Source organism: Cyprinodon variegatus, unplaced genomic scaffold (genome assembly GCF_000732505.1).
Source record: "Cyprinodon variegatus isolate N-32 unplaced genomic scaffold, C_variegatus-1.0 Scaffold287, whole genome shotgun sequence".
Classification (NCBI taxonomy): Eukaryota; Metazoa; Chordata; class Actinopteri; order Cyprinodontiformes; family Cyprinodontidae; genus Cyprinodon; species Cyprinodon variegatus.
The window spans coordinates 725,122-743,698 of NW_015150740.1; the positions used below are offsets into that span (position 1 = coordinate 725,122).

The 18,577-nt window shown below is 44.1% G+C and overlaps 1 protein-coding gene across 1 annotated transcript in view; it reads right to left on the reverse strand.

The window, feature by feature from the left end:
• The window catches only part of baz2a (bromodomain adjacent to zinc finger domain 2A), a 21,092-nt gene continuing 2,515 nt past the window's right edge, over window positions 1–18,577 (reverse strand). The window contains exons 3-30 of the mRNA XM_015383561.1: window positions 17,093–17,956; window positions 14,285–16,261; window positions 13,632–13,901; window positions 12,820–13,188; window positions 12,672–12,732; window positions 11,927–12,035; window positions 11,715–11,816; window positions 10,637–10,859; window positions 10,486–10,547; window positions 10,328–10,393; window positions 9,845–10,228; window positions 9,513–9,767; window positions 9,208–9,422; window positions 8,104–8,178; window positions 7,799–7,973; window positions 7,665–7,727; window positions 7,447–7,591; window positions 6,747–7,366; window positions 6,335–6,671; window positions 4,940–5,095; window positions 4,692–4,852; window positions 4,545–4,610; window positions 4,183–4,466; window positions 3,973–4,108; window positions 3,501–3,647; window positions 3,179–3,408; window positions 2,934–3,077; window positions 1–1,725 (exon numbers count right to left, since the gene is read on the reverse strand). Of these exons, the coding sequence (XP_015239047.1) occupies window positions 1,569–1,725; window positions 2,934–3,077; window positions 3,179–3,408; window positions 3,501–3,647; window positions 3,973–4,108; window positions 4,183–4,466; window positions 4,545–4,610; window positions 4,692–4,852; window positions 4,940–5,095; window positions 6,335–6,671; window positions 6,747–7,366; window positions 7,447–7,591; window positions 7,665–7,727; window positions 7,799–7,973; window positions 8,104–8,178; window positions 9,208–9,422; window positions 9,513–9,767; window positions 9,845–10,228; window positions 10,328–10,393; window positions 10,486–10,547; window positions 10,637–10,859; window positions 11,715–11,816; window positions 11,927–12,035; window positions 12,672–12,732; window positions 12,820–13,188; window positions 13,632–13,901; window positions 14,285–16,261; window positions 17,093–17,956 (7,853 nt within the window). The 3' untranslated portion in view covers window positions 1–1,568. The remainder of the gene's footprint in view (window positions 1,726–2,933; window positions 3,078–3,178; window positions 3,409–3,500; window positions 3,648–3,972; window positions 4,109–4,182; window positions 4,467–4,544; window positions 4,611–4,691; window positions 4,853–4,939; window positions 5,096–6,334; window positions 6,672–6,746; window positions 7,367–7,446; window positions 7,592–7,664; window positions 7,728–7,798; window positions 7,974–8,103; window positions 8,179–9,207; window positions 9,423–9,512; window positions 9,768–9,844; window positions 10,229–10,327; window positions 10,394–10,485; window positions 10,548–10,636; window positions 10,860–11,714; window positions 11,817–11,926; window positions 12,036–12,671; window positions 12,733–12,819; window positions 13,189–13,631; window positions 13,902–14,284; window positions 16,262–17,092; window positions 17,957–18,577) is intronic.

The window sequence follows — 18,577 nt, forward strand, 5'->3', positions numbered from 1 at the left end:
ACAAGATGTGTTTTTATTCAACTCACAGTACATTCTACAGATGCACACGTGTTACATTACCTTAATACAACAGAGTCCTGTAATACCTCCTCTTAAAAATGATGAATTGGTCCTAAAAATATAAAGAATCAAATTTAAAGTCACCAAAACTGTACATTATTAAAAATTCACTTAACACCACATTTGGTTGTCATGTCTTTTTTTTTTCTTTTTTTAAACATTTTCTAAAAATAAGCACAAAACAAAACAAAAATGTTCAGTGTAAGGAGCTAGTTTAAATAAAACCCAGACTGTGGAGTCATCCTGTTATCTTGGTGGCAAACGGATCGTGCCGTGCAGCATCGTATGTTGGCCCATGTTCGGCACAGAAAAAAAAAGGAATGTAAGACAAAAAAAAAAAAAGAAAAAAGGCTGTTATCTGCCTGGTACTTCATAAATCAGCTTGTTTCCAATTCTAGTCATTAAAATAAAATTTCCATCAACTTTAGACATTTATCTGATCAAATAAGCTAAAAACAAAAAGGCCTTAAAGTTTCAGGGTTTTTTGTTAGACATGCACAAACGTTCTTAAACCCTGCAAACAACAGTAAACCTCCCCGGATCCAACCAACACGGCCTATTTACAGGAACTGGAGTGTTTCTTTTTATTTCTTTTGGTCAGAAGGATCGACTGCAACTAGCGGTACGGCTGCTCTTCATAGGCGGGAGGAGAGTCAATCTAAAAGTCTACATTGAAAACAAAAACGCCCGAGCTTCTATCTCACAACAGCAGCAGGTGAGGTTTGGGTAAAATTATTTATACAATGGTGAAAAAACGACTTGTGTGCGTGCAAGACTTTTAAGTGGAGGTTATACAACATCTACTGGTGACAGTCCAACAACAGATTCCTTTAAGTTTCACTGGCCTTTTTTTTTTTCTTTTTTCATAAAATGTCTAAACATCTCTATTGGGTCGTCTGTACACATCCACTACGAGCTATTGCTATTAAATAATCCCAGCTATTGTAATCTGTATATATATTTATGTATAGAATATATAATAAAAATATAGTGAGCCATTGAAAAAAATTACTCCTAGGCATAAGACCACATTACATTACATTTCCAAACAACAGGTAAGAAATGCTGAGAAGAGTCTGGATCCGTTTAGTTGTTGGGTGGTGCTGAGCAGATCCTGGTGTCAAACAATAGGATGCAGAAATGTGGTCCTTCATGAGGGCGGTCCATCAACCTGGAGCTGGAACTGACACGCAGCTCGTCATGAGAAGTGACAGGAGGGAAGGCAACATGAGGGGCTGAGGTTAAAGTTTAGACACGCAAGGTTAAGAGTGACGGACACGTTGTCACTTGATGGGTGGGTGGGGGGGTTTGTAGAAAAGATTCGACCTGTCGAGGAAACGATAACAGACAAAGAGCCAAAACCTATACATATATACCTATACATGAGATAATACATGGGGCTGGAGCAGAACTCCAGGGAGTCTTAGCGGTACTGGAGCGTGCGGCTGGAGCAGCAGAGCACCAACAGTCTACAGCGCCACCTTTAGGGAAATGATCGCAGGCTCCCGTCAGTCCTTGTTTGAGTAGAACTCCGCCCAGCGGCTCTCAAAGAAGCGTCTCATGGAGTGCCCTGCCATCCCCACCTCTGACGTGTCCTCATTGAACAGCTCACAGTTGTTGAAGACCAGCTGGGCATCAGCCGCAAACTCATCGCAGCTGCAATACCTGGGAGGGAGAGGAAGAACATGGTGGGGCGGTTACACACACACACACAAAACAAATACTAATAATGATAAAAAGGGTTAAAAACGTAACATGAATCTAAATATTTGAAGAATTGATAGTCTATCCTTCTTGATAGACTATATACTGTGCGATACATTTCTGCTTGTTTATTAGGAGCATATTATGTCAAAAACTCAGATTATGATATGAGCCAAATAGGGCTGAAACAATTAATTGGATTAATCATGATAAATCGATCATTGAAATAATCGTCAATTCATTAAGTAATCGATTAATCGTCAACTTGGATATATCGACTAAAATATAAGATATGCCTTTAGCTGAAATTAAAAAGAAAATGAAAAAGATCTCAGTCCTTTTCTTACCACCACAGAGCAGGAGTCACATAAAGGAGGCTTTTTACCATCATTATAGAAAACTTTTTTCTATAACTCAAACCATTTTACTTTATTATGCATTATCTATTTTTCTGAGAAGTCATAAAGATACTCAAATCCCACCCCAATGAGTACATATATGTTCTCTAATTAGGGACACTTTAAAGGCACACTATGCAACATTTTTCAGTTAATTAATGTGTTCCATAACGTTTTGGATGATTAAATGAGTCATTTCAGGTTGAACAAAGGTATTCTCGGCCGCCCTGGTGGTCTGTGGGGGAAATACCGCACTTGCAATTGCAGGAGCCCTCGGCCCGCACCCACAGGCTCAGAACTCTCGCGAGAGTCTGTCTTGCTTTACGGCGAGAACTGCTACACGCCCCCAGTTAAAAGCATGCTCGTTGCTAGCACAGTGGCGATCTTTGTGCAGTTATCATGGCGGAACCAGCGTGAAAACAGCGAAAGCCCATGTCGGAGCAGGCAAGAAAGAGGAAAAGGGCTCCGAACAGAGAGAGGAGTCGTACACGGGTGAACATCGGGCAAGCTTTTTCCGAATAGCGAGAGCTAAAATAAAAAGAAAGCTGCAAGGCTGACGCGGACCTTATGTTTCTGCTGTAGTTGGATTATGCAACTGAAATAAAAGAGGATTTAGTTTTAAAGCATATTTCCCAGTAATGCAGTGAATGAGCTTTAGGGTTCTCCTCCATAATTGGACATTTTTTTCCCCGTTACCACGCCTTTTTCAGCAACCATAATGTAATGAATGTGTGGAAGCTAAACATCCCAGAAAAGATCATATGGTCTTACGCTCCCTGAAGCAGTCTCTCTCTCATGGTGAGGAAATCCATGGGATTCTTGATAATGCGCCGGTAGCCCGGCACCAGTCGGGGATTGACGGGTTCCAGGAAAGGCCAGGCGTCTGCGTGTGCCTCCATCTCCATTAGAATGATCCTGGTGGGAGGTGGAGGAAAATGAGGATTACATTCATTATCAAATTACAGCATTAAAAATGAGGGCCTTTAAAAATATTTCTGGCAAGAACAGGAACATACTCGCAAAAGGTGAGGTCGGGTTGGTTGCGTGTCATCATGCGGCGCCGTTTACTGCTGCTTCCTTCTCCAGAGGGACGGGTGGACGACGAAGGTGCGGGGGTCTCTTTGTGCCGCGTCGCCATGCCGCCGCTACGTCTTCTCGTCGTCTCGTCCTCAGAGCTGTCCTCTTCATACCTTCTCTTCTTCACCCTGGTGCGCTTTTTGGATGAACCCTGCGATTCGCCCTCCATCTTTACAAACAACAACAAATAAGTAAAAAGTGTCATGAAACTGAAGGAAAACACAGATGTAGAAATGGAAAGCGATTTTCCTTCCATATCACCTTAGGGACGCAGGTTGGACAGAACCAATCCCCTTTAGGAACCTGGGTGATTTTGGGCTTCAAGCAGTACATGTGGCAGCCGCGGTCACAGCCGTCACACAGCAGCAGGCACTCATCATTGTCCCCCTTCCTGCAAACCTGGCAGGTCTACAGAAATAATGCTTATATGAAAATCATCTGCAGAAATAATTCCATCTTTGCTTTTTTAGATTTTATAACATTAAAACCACCCACTGCAGTGCATTTGGGGAAACTGTATGAGGTTCAACCAACATAGCTTCTAAGCAGCAGCTCCAACATTTTGAGGACGTTTTTTTTTCCACAGGCATCCCTTAAACATTACATCTGAACAAACCAGTTTTAATTTCACAAATAAGCACTACTTTGTGTTAGTCTAACAACTTTAAAAATATGAAGAAGTCATCGTGTAAAAGTAGAAATGAATTCTAGAGTGAGTTATGAGACTTCTTACCACTTTTGTAACAGATCTCTCCCAGGCGATGGCCTTCTCCAGCTGAAGTAAACAAAGACAGAGCTGTGGAGCACTGCGGCAGCGATCCAGAGCTTGTCTCCACGTACGGAGTCGAGAGGTGATTTCACTCTCCAGACTGAAAGAGATCAACGTTAGCTAAAAGCGCATGCATCTCAACTCTGCTGTGAGCTAAAATCCTATTCTTCCTACCTGAACACATCTAGTGAAAGCTCCTCCCCAGGTGTTGGGGTGAGGGGAGCGAGGCGCATCACCTCAGATGGGTTCCACAGCGGCTCCTTCAGGTAGCGCCTCTCGATGTTTCTCTCCAGGTTGGCAAGCCGCAGCACAGCCAGATCCACCGGGTGGGTGGCGATGCGAGGCAATCCGGACCACTCCTTCTTGGTCCGAATGATCCAGTCGTCACGAGGGTCCACGTCATGCTCGTAGTACTGTAGGTCATCCCGGGTGGAGTCTGGATCTGGGAGGGTGTAGGGCTGGAAGGAGATGAAGGAGGTGAGGAGATGAAGTGCTGTTGGGAAATTTATTCAGGGCTGAACATTTGAAAAGCTCACCTGAAATTCTGCCAAAGGTGTTTCTGTGCTGTTCTCAGCATCTGTAAGCGCACCCTGAGGAGGCGCCTTAAAGGAAAACAACCAAAATATATTAATATCTCCTACCAAAATTAACCATAAAACAGATTGTATGAGTTTTTTTCAGACCTTCAAATGTAGATCAGCAGCAACAACCCTCTGCTCCAGATCTTCAACCCACTGAAGGGCGCTAATGTCCACCTCCATTGACTTCTCCTGCACCTGCCAGGGCTGCTGCAGAGCCTCCAGCAGAGCATCTTTGACTTCACTTTTCATCTCAAATATGGGATCTATTTAGAAAGGACAAGATCATAATACACAGAAACAGGCTGGCAGGTAATTCATGGGGAAAAGCCAGACAAGGAATCTGTTCTCACCATTTAAAGGTTTAGTACACATCTCAGTTAAGCTCTCCATGTGTTTGGCTAAATGCTTATGGAGAACCTTCTCTCTGATGCCCCTTGGATGGAGAGCCTGTAAGGTGCTGTAGAGTTCCTCTGGATCCTTGATCCACCACCATCCACGGACCATTGCTGGAATGCATTTTAGAAAACACGTTAACAGCTATGCTTAACAGACTAAAGAAAATACCTGGAGAGCCTGTCACCATACATTTACAAGCCTCGCTGTAGATTCTAAATTAACAATAACGTGGGAGGAGGATTGGAAGAACCTCCTGTCTCACTTCACTGTTAATTTTGGTTGATGCAGAGACACCAGTAGAGTGAAGGGAGAGTCCTGTGGCGTACGGATAGAAGACGTCTTATGAATAAGCACCATAAATGAACTGAACAGATAAGCGGTTTATTGCACTCAGCTGAATTGCCATTAATGATAAGAGGAGACACATCCTGTACTGAAGTACCAAATAAAAAATGGGGTTATGTGGTCATTTTTTTGCATGTTAGTCTAAAATCACTATTTTATATAGTCTGTAACTGTAAATTTGTAATGTTTTTTTTATGAATTCTCTACACCAAAGAATGGCAATAATCCAGGATCGAAGAGAGGAGTGAGTTTATCAGTGTATGTGGATTGAAGAAAAAATGCAGTGGTTTTCAGATCAAGAACTTCTTAAAAGGCTTTTTTGTGGAAGTTAAAAGAGAGGTGAGGGTTGAATCAGACTGCAATCTGGACTTTGACAAGGCCATTCTAACACATGGATATGCCGTGACCTAAACCATTCTGTTCTAGCTCTGGCTGCATGTTTAGTTTCATAATCATCAGCTCCTCTCTGTACCTGTTGAAGTGAAGCTTTCCTACAGCATCACGCTGCCATCATCATGCTTCAGGGGATAAGTGTTTTTAGGATCAGGAGTAGCTGATTTATGTCAGGTGCGGTGGAGTGAGGGCATTGCTTAATACTAGTAGCTCCATGATGGAGCTGCGAAATGTCTTCTTCTAAACGCTACGACTCTGATTAAAACAGACCAAAGAAGAACAAAATAGCCTTTGAGTGTTGATGCTAAATGAAGGAAGCAAAGGGACTCAGAAGCCAACCAGAGCTTTCTGCATTCCTTGTGGACAAGTAAATAAATGTTTACTAATACCAAGCAACCGCTGCTAAACAGTAGAATTAAGGGTTGGAATGAGAGTGGATCAGGAGGAGTTAAACCTCTACCTATCTCCTTTAACTTCAAATTTAAGCACCACTTTGTGTCATTCTATCGCAAATGTGCATTACTCCTTTTAAACAGGAGACTAATACATTCAGTAGTGTGACATCCTTATGTTTGGTTTTTAACAAAAGAAGAAGAAAATCTCGTCCTTACATGCTGGTATGGGCTTTACCACCAGTTGTGTAAAATATTGCTGCTCCAGTTCCTGGAAGACAGCATTGGGTGGGCGGCCGCGGCGCTTTGCTGCTGCTCCACGGGGCCCCCTGCGAGCAGGACTACTGCCTCTGCTGCCCCTCCTGCGCCTCCGACCCGGCCTTCCAGGGGTGACAGGAGCAGCTGGAGGTGGAACGACAGAAGCTGGCATAGGAGGAGAGGTTGTTGGTAGAGCAGAAGAGAGCACAGGGGGAGCAGGATCTGATGGGGTGACATCCTGTGGTGCTGTCGTAGTCACAGGGTCAGCAGGAGCCAAAGTAGGCAGCAGTGGGTCATGCTGAGCAGAGGAGAGGTTATATTTATTATCAAGTGTAAACTTTAATAGAAAACTGTTTTAACTGCAGCGGCAAACCTGCATGAGTGGAGCAGCAAGTGCAGGCAGAGCACTGGGGAGCTGAGGGAGAAGCTTAGGGGGCGAGCTGGGTGAGGAGGCCGTTTGGGGCTCAGTCAGAGAGTTCTCGTCACATGGCTGCTTGGGGAGAAGATTGAACCAGTGTCCTTGTTTCTCTGCCATCTCTTTGACGCTCTCCTCTGGCCGATTTCCTTCAGGGACTTCCCCCTCTGCTGAGCAGGCGCCATTGGTCATCACATCCTGGGACTGGCTCAGCCAGCTCTTAAAGGCTGCCTGTGTGAGGTCTGACAAACCGCTGCTCGGTGACCCTGGCCCTTCCTCACCCACAGACCTGATGCTGCTTCGACGCCGGCGGCGGATCTTGGCCGTTCGGAGGTGAAGCTCAACTTCTGGTTTGATTTTCCGGGGGCGTCCGCGGCCTCTCTGCGTACTCATGAGGGACGCAGTCCCAGGAAGGGGGTCATCTTCCAGAGAAGCTGTCTGAGAGTGGCTCGGGGTAACAGTGGAAGTTGCAGGAGGAGCAGGAGGCGGTGGAGTGGTTGGCACTGGGATCTCTTCTACTTTGGGCTCCTTTTTGAGGAATGAGACGGGAACCTCAGCAACAAAGACTTCTCCAGAGGCTACAGGACAGAAAGTTATTTAATTAACAAACAATAAAAACAAGTTAATTCCCAAAGCTACAAGTGAGCATAAGATTCACCCAGCAGCTCCTCCGGGCCCTCCACAAGAACTCCTCCAAAGTGAGGAAGGGCCAAATATCTGCGACGGTAGCGGTCCTGCCCCAACATGATGACCCGCATGGAATGAGACGACTGTAGCAGCTTTTTACGGAAAAACGCTTGACGCTGAGGAAGAAGTCAATCTGATTAACCATTACCCAAAACAAATTAAGCTATGTGTGAGCTGCAGCCATCTTACCTTTGTTAGCTTATCTATCTGCCTTTCCAGCTCAGGGATGCTGGCGGTGGTAGGGCTCTCACTCTGCAACAAGGAAAACTCTCAATATCACAATAGCTAAGCCTCAGCACTAAAAACCCAGAGCGGATACACACATCACTGAGTTTGGGTTCTTCTTTCCGTCCACGTCTGCTTCCTCTCTCCAGCATTAAACCGCTCTCCTCCAGACTGAAGTTCTCCTCTTCTGCGACTCTGGCGCTGCGCCTCCTCTCCTCAAAGCACAGGTCCTCCTCAGAGCGTCCGGTGCGTCGGGCCAGCACTGATTTCAGTCTAGTGAACAGAATCCAAACATGAAAAACTTCATTAAAAAGACTTTAATGGGATGTCCGAGGAAACAGGGAAGGGTAAAAAAAAAACGGGGTGAGGAAAAAAAAAAAAAAAAAAAAAAGAGTTAACGTACTTGTTTAGTTTTCTCTCAATGATCCATTTATTCTTCCTGTACGTCGCCATGTTCTCCAATGTGTTGTCAATGTCACTAAAACATGTAAACAAAGTTAGCTGGGTTATAAAAAACAATAAGAGGAGACAGAGCTTCACAGATATATTCATCGTCTGCATCAACGTCTCTTGTTTGGCGCTCATAGCCCAATTTCATTATGTTTAGGATTTTCTCTAAACCACACAGGCTTAGCCTACAGATCATAAATAGAGCCAAAGGCTGTGGTGTTATGTGAATTATTGACATCAACACATTCTCCATAGGGTGGAAGTCATATTAGAAGCTTAATGTTAACCAACTTGGTATGAAGCATCCATGGGATCACTGCCTGGTTAAAACATTCAATTATGTCCAGATTTCAAAAAGCTGTTAAGCTGAAGGGATGATGAACAGTTTGGAGGACTCTAAAGGAAGTCTTCAGAAAAGAACACATTATCCTACCACCACCATGCCTGACAGTATGTAATGTGTTCTCTGGTTTCAAAGCATCACGACTCCTCCAGACGTTCATATTGTCCACAAAAACGATCAACTCCAAACTTTTATCCAATTATAAAAACAATCTTTTGGAAATAATAATAAAAAAAAATAGTTCAGCTCCTAATCAGCTGAAAACAACGTCAAAATAACTTAACCTCACCGATGGACGTGATGAAGGTGTTCTAACATCTTTTTGTGTGAAACAGGCTAGAGTGGTGCTAGTTCCTTTGTTTCTATTATTTTATTAATGCTAAAGTAATCAAATTTGTTCTGAGAGGAAAAGTTTGGGAGAAAAAAAAGGAGATATCTGAAGCAGAAGAATATCAAGCTTCTGGTTTGGCCTTCACAAAGCCCCGACCATAACCCAGACCTGATGAAAGTCGGAATTATGCTACAAAATTCGCTGACGACTACAAAAAGCATGAAGCTTCTCTTTCATTTTAAGGTTTGCTTTTACTAGACAAAAGAAAACCCACAATAATTTCACATCGCTTATTTGTAAATCAGAGTGATTCAAATCAATCATTAAAGCCTTTCAATCAATTAATCATCTGAGCCTCTGTCTGGCTTCAGAGCAGGCCTGACCTCGTCACGATGTTACTGCCATTCAACTCATCCACCAGGAAACCCAGGATGGCTGCCTTGGTGTCAGGAGGCAGGATGTGAAATGTTTTGGTCCTCAGTGTGTTGCAGACTTCATTCTCGTAGCCGTGAGACTCCAAATAGATACGGAGAACTTCTGAGACTGTGCTGCGGGTCAGCTCCAAATCCACCAACTTCTCCCCAAGTATCTTCACCGACTGCGGTTTGGGATCAGAATATATTACTTAAAATTAGATTTATGTGCTTATTTGTTTATTTAAAAAGGGACTTCAGCGTAGGTAACAGACCTGATAATAAGGTGGCAGGCCTGGATCGTGAAGCACTGCCTCCATCAACTTTATGAGGAGATCCTGGACTTCTCCTTGGCTGTCACCCAGACCAAGCAGACCCTCCTGCAGTGTAGAGAGGCTGGGAATGTCCTTTGTCACATTGAGTCCGATCAGCTTCCCGTAAGCATGCAGAAACTCAACCACAGCCAGACAGTGAGCGAACGCTGGTCCAGAAAGAACCAAACCGGGGATGCGGGACAACTCTGGCAGAGGCTGGAGGATGGAGAGTGTTTAGAAATCTTCAAAGACTTAGAAGAGTTCAAATAAGGAGAGATCTGCCAAGAACTCACTTTGTGATCAGTGAGGCACATGTCCTCTGTGGGCTTTTTCAGCTCCTCTGCAATCAGCTGCTGCCTCTTACGCTCCTGCAGACGTCTCTGAGCCTGGGCTCTCCTCTCTGCCGTCCTCTTAGCTGCTAAAGCGGCCTGAGCTGCTGCCTCAGCCTCAGCCTGGGCTTTAGCCAAGGCCTTGGCTTTGCTCCGAGCACTCACCGCCCTGTTACTCTGAGCCACCTTCTCCTCAGACGGCTGCTCACTGGGAGTGACGCCGTCGACTTTTACTGACCTCCGGCGGCCGGGCTTTTTGGGTTCTGCAGACTCTATATGTGTGAGCAGCGGAGCAGCTGGATCTGATGGATCAGTGATGCCTTCCAGAATTTTGAAGTCTTGCTCCAGCTTTAAAAAATAAAAAAAAACAGAAATGTACACACAAAGCTGAAGTGATGCCAACAAAAACACAGGAGTCGATCATTTAGTCTTTTTTTCCTGAAGTACCTTGGCTTTCTTTTTCTCCTCCTTCATCTTCTTAATTTTTAAATCCTCCCTTCTCTTCATTCTGGCCTGAGAGAGAAGCAGAAACAGGAAGATGTGATCTCATGTCAGAGAGATGAGACAGTTTAACAAGCCAACTCAAACCCGCCAGGATGACGTACCTTTCTTTTCATTTTCTTTTTGATCTTTGCTAGTTTCTCCTTCTCCTCCTCTGTGAGAGCTTCTGTAAACGATCACAGGCAGCAAACATCAGAAAGTCATGTCTGCTCTCCAGAACAATTTATGCGTTTTAGGAGCTAAACATTCTCTCACCCTTAGCCTCAAGTCGCTTCAGCAGCTTGGCATCGACTTTGCTGAGGAGGTCGACGGCGTTGAATTTGGGGGGTCTTCCTGGGCGGCGGCCCTGCCCTCCCTTTAGGCTGCTAATCTGGCGAGGTTTCTCTTTGTCAGGGTTCGGAGGTCGACCTCGCCGACCAGTGATGGCCATGATCATTGATGGAACTTCCTCATTAGCTAGAAGGATCCACTCTGAGCCCTGAATGTAAAGGGGAGGAGGTTATTTCTACTGTTAACTTCACTCTGTTTTTTACATTAGAAAAAGAACTTTTCACAGAACTCAGATTGGATGAAAGCGTACCTCGGATTTTTTCCCTTTAACTTTGCCGCTCTGACATAAATATGCTTTCATCTAAACCAGGACAGTGTTCTGAAGCTGTTAGATGTTTCTCTGCTTTAAACATACTTCATTGAGATTTTTGCACTTTAGTAAAAGCCTGTTAAACAGCCATTAGTGGAAAACAGACTAATCTTAAGGATGCAGAACATCTCTCCTCGAGAACTTAAGTGTGAACGCTTTCACCGTAGCTCTGGATTTATGTTATAAGTCTGTTCCCTGAGCTTCAGTAGGAAACCTCTTTTCAGCCTCTAATGGCTTTTCTTCCAGCGTATCCCTAAAATTTGCTCCATGAATCTTTGTATTTACAGTGATTGCTGCTGAGGAAAAGGATCCCCACACCTTGATCCTGCCTCTGTTGGGATGAAGAGCCAACAGTGATTTTCTGTCTTAGTTTTCTTCCACACATGGCATCAACATTTAGGCTAAAAAGCTAGTTTTTGTCCAATTAGACTAAATTATCGTTCATGTGTTTGCTGCACATAACTTAAAGGAGAACTTTAAGTTTCAAGAGGACTTGTGTTCTTTTCTTCTTGCAGCTGGTCCATAAAAGAAAAGCAGCCTGTTAACAGATGATCCCCCTTAACAGTGGATCCTTGGAGCTCCTCCAGTTTTATAACCCATCCTTGTTTAAACTTCTTCAGGGTTTATCTCCAAAATGCTGTTACTTCATAAAAAGTCAAATTAACTAAGTTAACTTCAATATGTCTGTCGTACCTCGGAGGTTTCTCTCTCTTCGTAAAAATCTCCAACAGGCATGCGTGGGCTGAAGCTGAAGTGCTCTCTGGAGACCACACCATCCGAGTGTTTCTTGAGGTACTAAGATGAACAACAGGATTGTTCAGCAAACATCAAAAGGTTAAAGAAACATCACTGTTTGAGAAAACAAAAGATGTAGATATAAGCGCAGACACAGTAAATAAAGCCACCTTGATGATTTCTGGAAACTGCTTCATCCTCCTTCCACAAGGAGTGTAATACCAGGTTTCCCCCTTCATGCGGTTGTCCATTTTCTTCACACGAATCTCCCTCCGCCAACTGAAAACATAAATACTTGGTTTAACCACATTCAGGAAACAGGAAGCAGCAAAGCATGGTGTGAAGATGATCTGTGTTTGTCAGTGTCCACTAAATAAATCATTAATTGATGCCAAAAGCTGATTACTTTTTCAACAGTATGAATCACACGATTTAAGCCTTTGGTATTTATCCAGGTTTCCAAATAACCCCCTCTCATACTTCCACTTAGATTTCAATACAATAAAAGTTTTTGAAACAAAAAAATGCAATCAAGATTTTCAAATTAAATCCAAGTTTACCTCGTTGCAGCTAAAGCAACAGGTTTACCTCCTGGATGAGATGTTGATTTAAAAGAACTCTAAAAAATATCTCCTCACATTCACGCATGCTAGGAATAAATACACCTCAGTGAAAATGGATCCTTAAAGGCTGGTTATACTCCCACAGCAATGTGTCGCAGTGAGCTTGTCGCAGATATTTTAGATTTATGCCTAATATTGAAGCGTGGTCTATGGGTGTTATTCCACAACGCTAGAGGGACAATCACGATCACATTTTGGAGAGGTGCAACAGAGTGTCTGCAGCAGAGGCGAGGGCACATTTGCGTTTACTGCGACACTCATGCAGACAACCTGAGTATAAATAAGCCTTTACCCGTGCTGCAGGGCGAACTGGACCTGCTCTTCTGTTGCAACCCGTCTTCTGTTCGATTCCCCTGTTTAGAAAAGAAGAGGCAGATCAGAATCCACCAGATCATAGAGAATCAGATGTGTACAAGAAAAATCTGTGCTCGATTCATTACCGGCAGTAGAGCTGTCATCATCGTTTTCATCAGCACCATTGGCAGCCGTTTCTTCACCTCCTTTCTGAGAACTCGCCATGCTTCCATCTTGGTCTTGTTTTCTGACCCGCTTCCTCTTCTTGGGTTTGCCCACTGCTGTGCTAAGAGATGAAGTGTTGGCCAGAACGGCATCAATCGCCGCCATTATTGGATCCACCTCCTGCGCCAGTGAGCCGCTCTCCCCCAGCATCTCTTTAACATCAACCTTGAGAGTTTTCTTCCTCCTTCTGCCCACAGCTGCTTGTTCTTTAATCCCTCCATCTTCATCAGCCTTTATCTTCTCTGCTTTGGGCGTTCGAACCCGGGGCTTTCGCAGGTTCCCCTCTGGAGCTTAACAGGGGATTTTCAAACAGGCTTTTTAAACATTTTAAAATAGCAATTTCCATGTTTTTATAGATTTCCTATTTTTTTAGATCCATATTTTATAGAATTCTTAACTTTTCTGCATGTTCTATAAATCATTAAACACAAAGCTGCTGTTGGTTAACATCTGGACAGTAAAGGATCAGCTGTTATTGTTAGTGAAGCAAAAAGATGTTTAAATACTTTGTTTGATCTGAATATTATTATAGATTTATTGTCAATGAATATGTGTCTATTTATGGCCTCTGTGTGACACAGACCTAAACAATCAATACATGGAACAAAAATTTATTTATTCATATATTTTTATGTCCAATTTATTTATGTCAAAAACAGTCATATCTAATATTTTCCCCAAACCTCATAAAACATATCTATCGTTCACTTTGACTAAAAAAAAGTTGGAATACCTGCAGTGTTACTCTGTATCGTCTTAGAAGCTCGAGGTCTGCGTGGTTTCCCTGGGGATTTCTGAGGATCCACAGCTTCCCCGGTCTGCTCGGATATGGGTTGGATCGGCTGTACGGCTGCGCTTTCTCCATGGCTGCTCAAGTCTACAAGGTCGTCACCATCTTTCACTGGGAGACTTGGGGTTCCTGTATCCTCTGTGTTGCTCTTATGGATGTTTCCAGCCGAGTCTGGGGCATCGTGTCCGTTTAGTTCCCAGTCTCCTTCAGAATCTGACACCAAACAACATCAAACGGTGTTAAAGGAGATTTCTTTAGCAACAGTATGTTTGGAGATACAGGGTTCTTACAGGTTTTCATGTCATATTTCCAGAGTTTTATCGGTCTTAAACCACTTTTCTTAATATAAGGATTATAATTCCCATTTAGTTCACTGAAGATGTAACGATTTACATATCTGAACACAGAAGAAAGGAGGAAAGGGGGAAGGACTACATGACAGAATGAAGGACGATTGATGGACTAATGGATGAAATGCTAAAAAAAAAAGTCCTCAAATTAGGATTTTTTTTGGGATTCAAGCCAATCCAGACTAGGAAAACATATTTTACTATATAAGACTAACGGGAAAATATATTAATGAAATTCAAAAGTACCTTGAAGAGCTGGCTGTGGGCTGTTCACGTGACCAGAGTCCACAGGTGGTTCTTCAGTCTGACTGGTGGTGTCTAAGGAAGACTCGAGAACTGAACCATCCGTAATCTGGCTGCTGTTTCTAGTCACTTCCGCCTCAGAGTTCTCCTCTTCCCTGGTCGACTCCATGGTTTCATCCCTGGAGTCCTCCGGTGAGAAGCTGCCTTCTCCAGAGCTGTCAAATGTAGCAGATTGTTCCTCCTCAGCGCAGGAGGTGTTGTCAAACTGAGAGGAGTCAAACTGAGCAGAATCACTAAAAAAGGAGGGATCATGTCCTGTATAAGAGCTTGAACAGAGTCTAGAGGGGGAGTTGTATGTTGACTTGTCATCGTAATAACAGCCAACATCGGAGTTTTCCAAGCTTTGCTCATCCGTTTGATGTAACTTCGTACTTTGGAGCTTTCCTATTGGGGTGGATGCCACAGGAGAGTCCTTTACCTCTGAGGTGATTCTGCTCTTCTCCACTCCTGTTGATGCATTTCTCTGATTTTGTTCGGAGGTTTGTAACGGTCTTTCAAGGGAATCAGTGAGAGGTTTATTTGGGCAGAGTTCTGGCCTCTTAGCTTCAACCACTGCAACATTAGATGACAAGATCTCCAAATCCGCCTCGGGTGAGTTTTCCTCTGGTTTTCCAATCCTCTCATTCTCCACTGCATTCTTGTCCTCACTGGGAATGCAATGCTCTGACTTCAGAGGCGTCTGCACAGACACAGAGGGAGTAGTGGGGTTTGGAGGACGATGCTCAGCGGCAGAATTTCCAACAGCTCTAGGAGATGTACCTATCACTGGGGGCATGGACACCAAGGCGGGAGGGCTGGACAGCGGTGCAGTCCTGGAGGCTTGAGTGGTTACAAGAGGTAGGGTGAATGGGGGTTGGGCTGGAGAACCAGTTTGGGCAGTGAGAGAGGGGGCCTTCACCAATCTAGGTGGCGTTGATGCTGCAAAAGCAGCGGAAAGACTTGTGTCGACAGACGGAGGAGTGTGTCTCCGATACTGCGAAGCGGAAGTTGATTCAGAAGGTTTACTGGCGCCTGGAGGCGTTCCTGCACATGATGTTGATAAACTGGGGGCAGATGTAGTAGAAGTAGAAGGTGGAGAGGCTGGGATCTTAGAAGGCGCTAAACTGGGAGGTGAGGAATTTGTAGGAGCGGATATCAACCTTGGCGGAGCAGGTATTTCATGCTGACCTCCAAATACATTGGTGGAAGAAGTTGGCAAGACTGGCTTGGACCCTTGAACCGTCAACATCCCTGGAGATGTAACGGATGCTGAGTGAGAGGAGACTATAGCCGGAGGGGAAATACAAGAAGCAGGAGGAGGAGACTTTGTTTCACCACCCAAAGACTCAGATGAAGACTGGGATGGATGGATTGCAGAAACACCTGCAGGTTTTGACATGCTCTCATTTGAGATTTTTGAATGTGACTGAGGCAGTGAGAAGGGGAGTCCCTGTGACGGATGCTTCAGCGTAGATGTTTCAGATGCTCGAGAAGTAGGAGACATCAGGCCTTGAACTAAAGCAGGAGGTGAAGAAATCCTAGAAGAAGCAACAGAGGATGGAGGAAATTCCACTTCCATATCACTGAAGAGAACTACAGGAGGTCCAGAGGCAGATGTTGGAGACCCAGAGGGATTAGAGACCCCCGACGATGCCGAAGCCCTCAATAGAGATATCGTACTTCCTGGATTGGATGCTGAAGGTTGAGACGACGCAGGCTGGAGATGAGAGGAAACCACTGCATCTCTGAGTGTGGGTTTAGCATCCGGATGCAGAGCTGCTGGTTGATCTGAGTATTGACGATAATCCCTTTTAGGACTGGCGTGAGGAGTAGTGGGTTTGAGTTGGTAACTGTCCGTCTTTGGTGACCTCTGGACAACAGGCGATCTCTCATTGGCTGTATGGTTTGGATCGAGCTCCCTGACAGCTTCCCGGGAATGCCCTAATAGAGAACATTTAAAAATGATTAGTTCACTGACCTGAAAAAAGTATTCTGGGACTTCATCTCAAAATATAGGATCTTATGAATGTAGAGCATTTTCTTTACAACCCCTGATAACGATGTGCATTAAACCTGAAATAAATACGTGTTTTGTTCGATTTTTAGCTTAATCCAGCTCTAAATTCAGACAATAGTTGACTCTTTCATTTAGTAGGGAGATAAAGAGGCCCCTTGTACTGTCTTAACATCAGGCTTAAAAAGGTTTTTTTTTTAAATGGTGAGATTATGTTTTCAACATGTAATAGGCTTTTGTTCTGTCTTTAACAGAGATCAACTAAGTAACATTGTAGATAAAAATCCTTCTGCTTCTTAGTTCAAATCAAAACAGTGACACCTGCTGGTCATACATTAACATTACACCAGTGCTAAGCTGTTCCAATTAAAACTGACCCAATACCCCAGCCGATACTCAAGAAAAGTTGCAACCGAGTGCCTTTCTCCACCTTAAACTTTAACAATATCTGCAATACTGTGAGTTTCCATTTTTTTAAAAATACCATAACCAACCGTAGCACAAAAATCCTGTATTCAGCAGAAGCCATCATGTCATTAATGGCAAGGCAGAAATAAAACCAGACGGCTACAATGACTCATGACCTGACATTAAAAGCAGGAAATGGATCTTAGATCAGGAAGGTTTGAATTGTCACTAAATAAAGACAAGATGCAGAAGCGCAAACCGTTCAAAAACAAATATCTATTTTTAGGCAAAAACATAACAAAACATGACAAGAATACAAATGAAAGCATCGTAATTAAAAAAAGGGTCACCTTGCAGAGGAGAGGACATCCCTACTCTGCTAGTGTCGGGGCTTCGATCCCTGCTGAGGCCTTTGGGTGATCTACTGTCCTGGATTGGTGGTGACACAACTGGTGTTTGAGAAAACCCCACAGGCAGGGGACTGCTGCTGCTCCCTCTGCCTAGGCTGTGGTGCTGCGGGCTGCCACGTGGTGGAGTGAAATTCTGGGCAGCTGGGGGCATCATGTGAGTCTGAGATCGTGGCTGAGAGAGCTGTGGGGAATGCTGCTGGGGAGATGGCAGAGAGGAGGGCTGGGACTGATGCTGGTAGAAGGGCATCCCGTTTGTCATCATGCTATAGTGCTGCTGCTGCTGGTGGTGATGGTGAGGCTGATGGTGGGAGAGTTGGGGTTGTTGAGATGGTTGCTGTTGTAAGGTCTGCTGCTGGTGATGTGGGGAAGGTGTAACGCCAGGCTGAGACTGACTCTGGAAGGCCCCATACATGCTGGCAGGATTATAACCCATCTGCTGGGGGCCAGGGTTACTCCGATTCCAATACTGAGTAGCGCCTGTTGGAGGAATGTTTCCTTGGCCTGTGATAGGAGACTGATGTGAGGCTTCCACCCCCCCATTCAGTTGGTACTGTCCGTGACTCTGGAAGTGATGCTGAGCCTGCGAGACACCAGACGCCGGCTGCTTCTGGTGCACCCCCTGCCCCGGCGATGTGCCCATCCCTGTGCCGTAGTGAGGTTGTCCTGCCCACAGGTAGTCGTAGCTCACGCCGCTCTGATGGTGGCCGCTCACGTGCGGATAAGGATTTGATGGGGGGTGCGAACCAGACACACTTGACCCGAGTACAGTAGTGACGCCATTCACATTCATTTCGCCATTCAGATCTGTCAGAGAGCAAAAATAAAGCTAAAAATCATGTTTCAACTGTGAAACAGGTTCCTAATTGCAAAAATATTCAATAAGAGTTTGTTTAAGAAAATGAGTGAACTGATTTATTTCAACAGAGGTTCTATATTGTACCACTAATATGTTACTTTCCAGCTAACACTGATCTTGAAGTTTCCTAAGTTCATTTGCAAAGTATTATACAAAAATCTGCTATATCAGACATTAAATAAACAAATCAGCAGTTCTTCTAAACTGCCAGCAGTGTAGCCTATTATTCCGTGCAGGATAACAAGGCCATTGGCGCACAATTAAAAACAAGGGAGATTCTTCATAGGTTAAAACTATACAGTTACTAATATTCCCATCTAAAACATCCAAATAAATTAACCTCATAAACTCAACGCTCCATTTCAGTCTCTGCAATTCTCAATAATAAAGTTGAGGTTAGAATAGAATCACACCTGGATCTACAAAGTTATGTTTGACTGACCCAGAAGGTCTGTTTACACATCAGCTGTCAACCCTGATGGTGGAGCCATATCTTTTAATATAACCTTTTCTTTCTATATCTATCTATCTATCTATCTATCTATCTATCTATCTATCTATCTATCTAT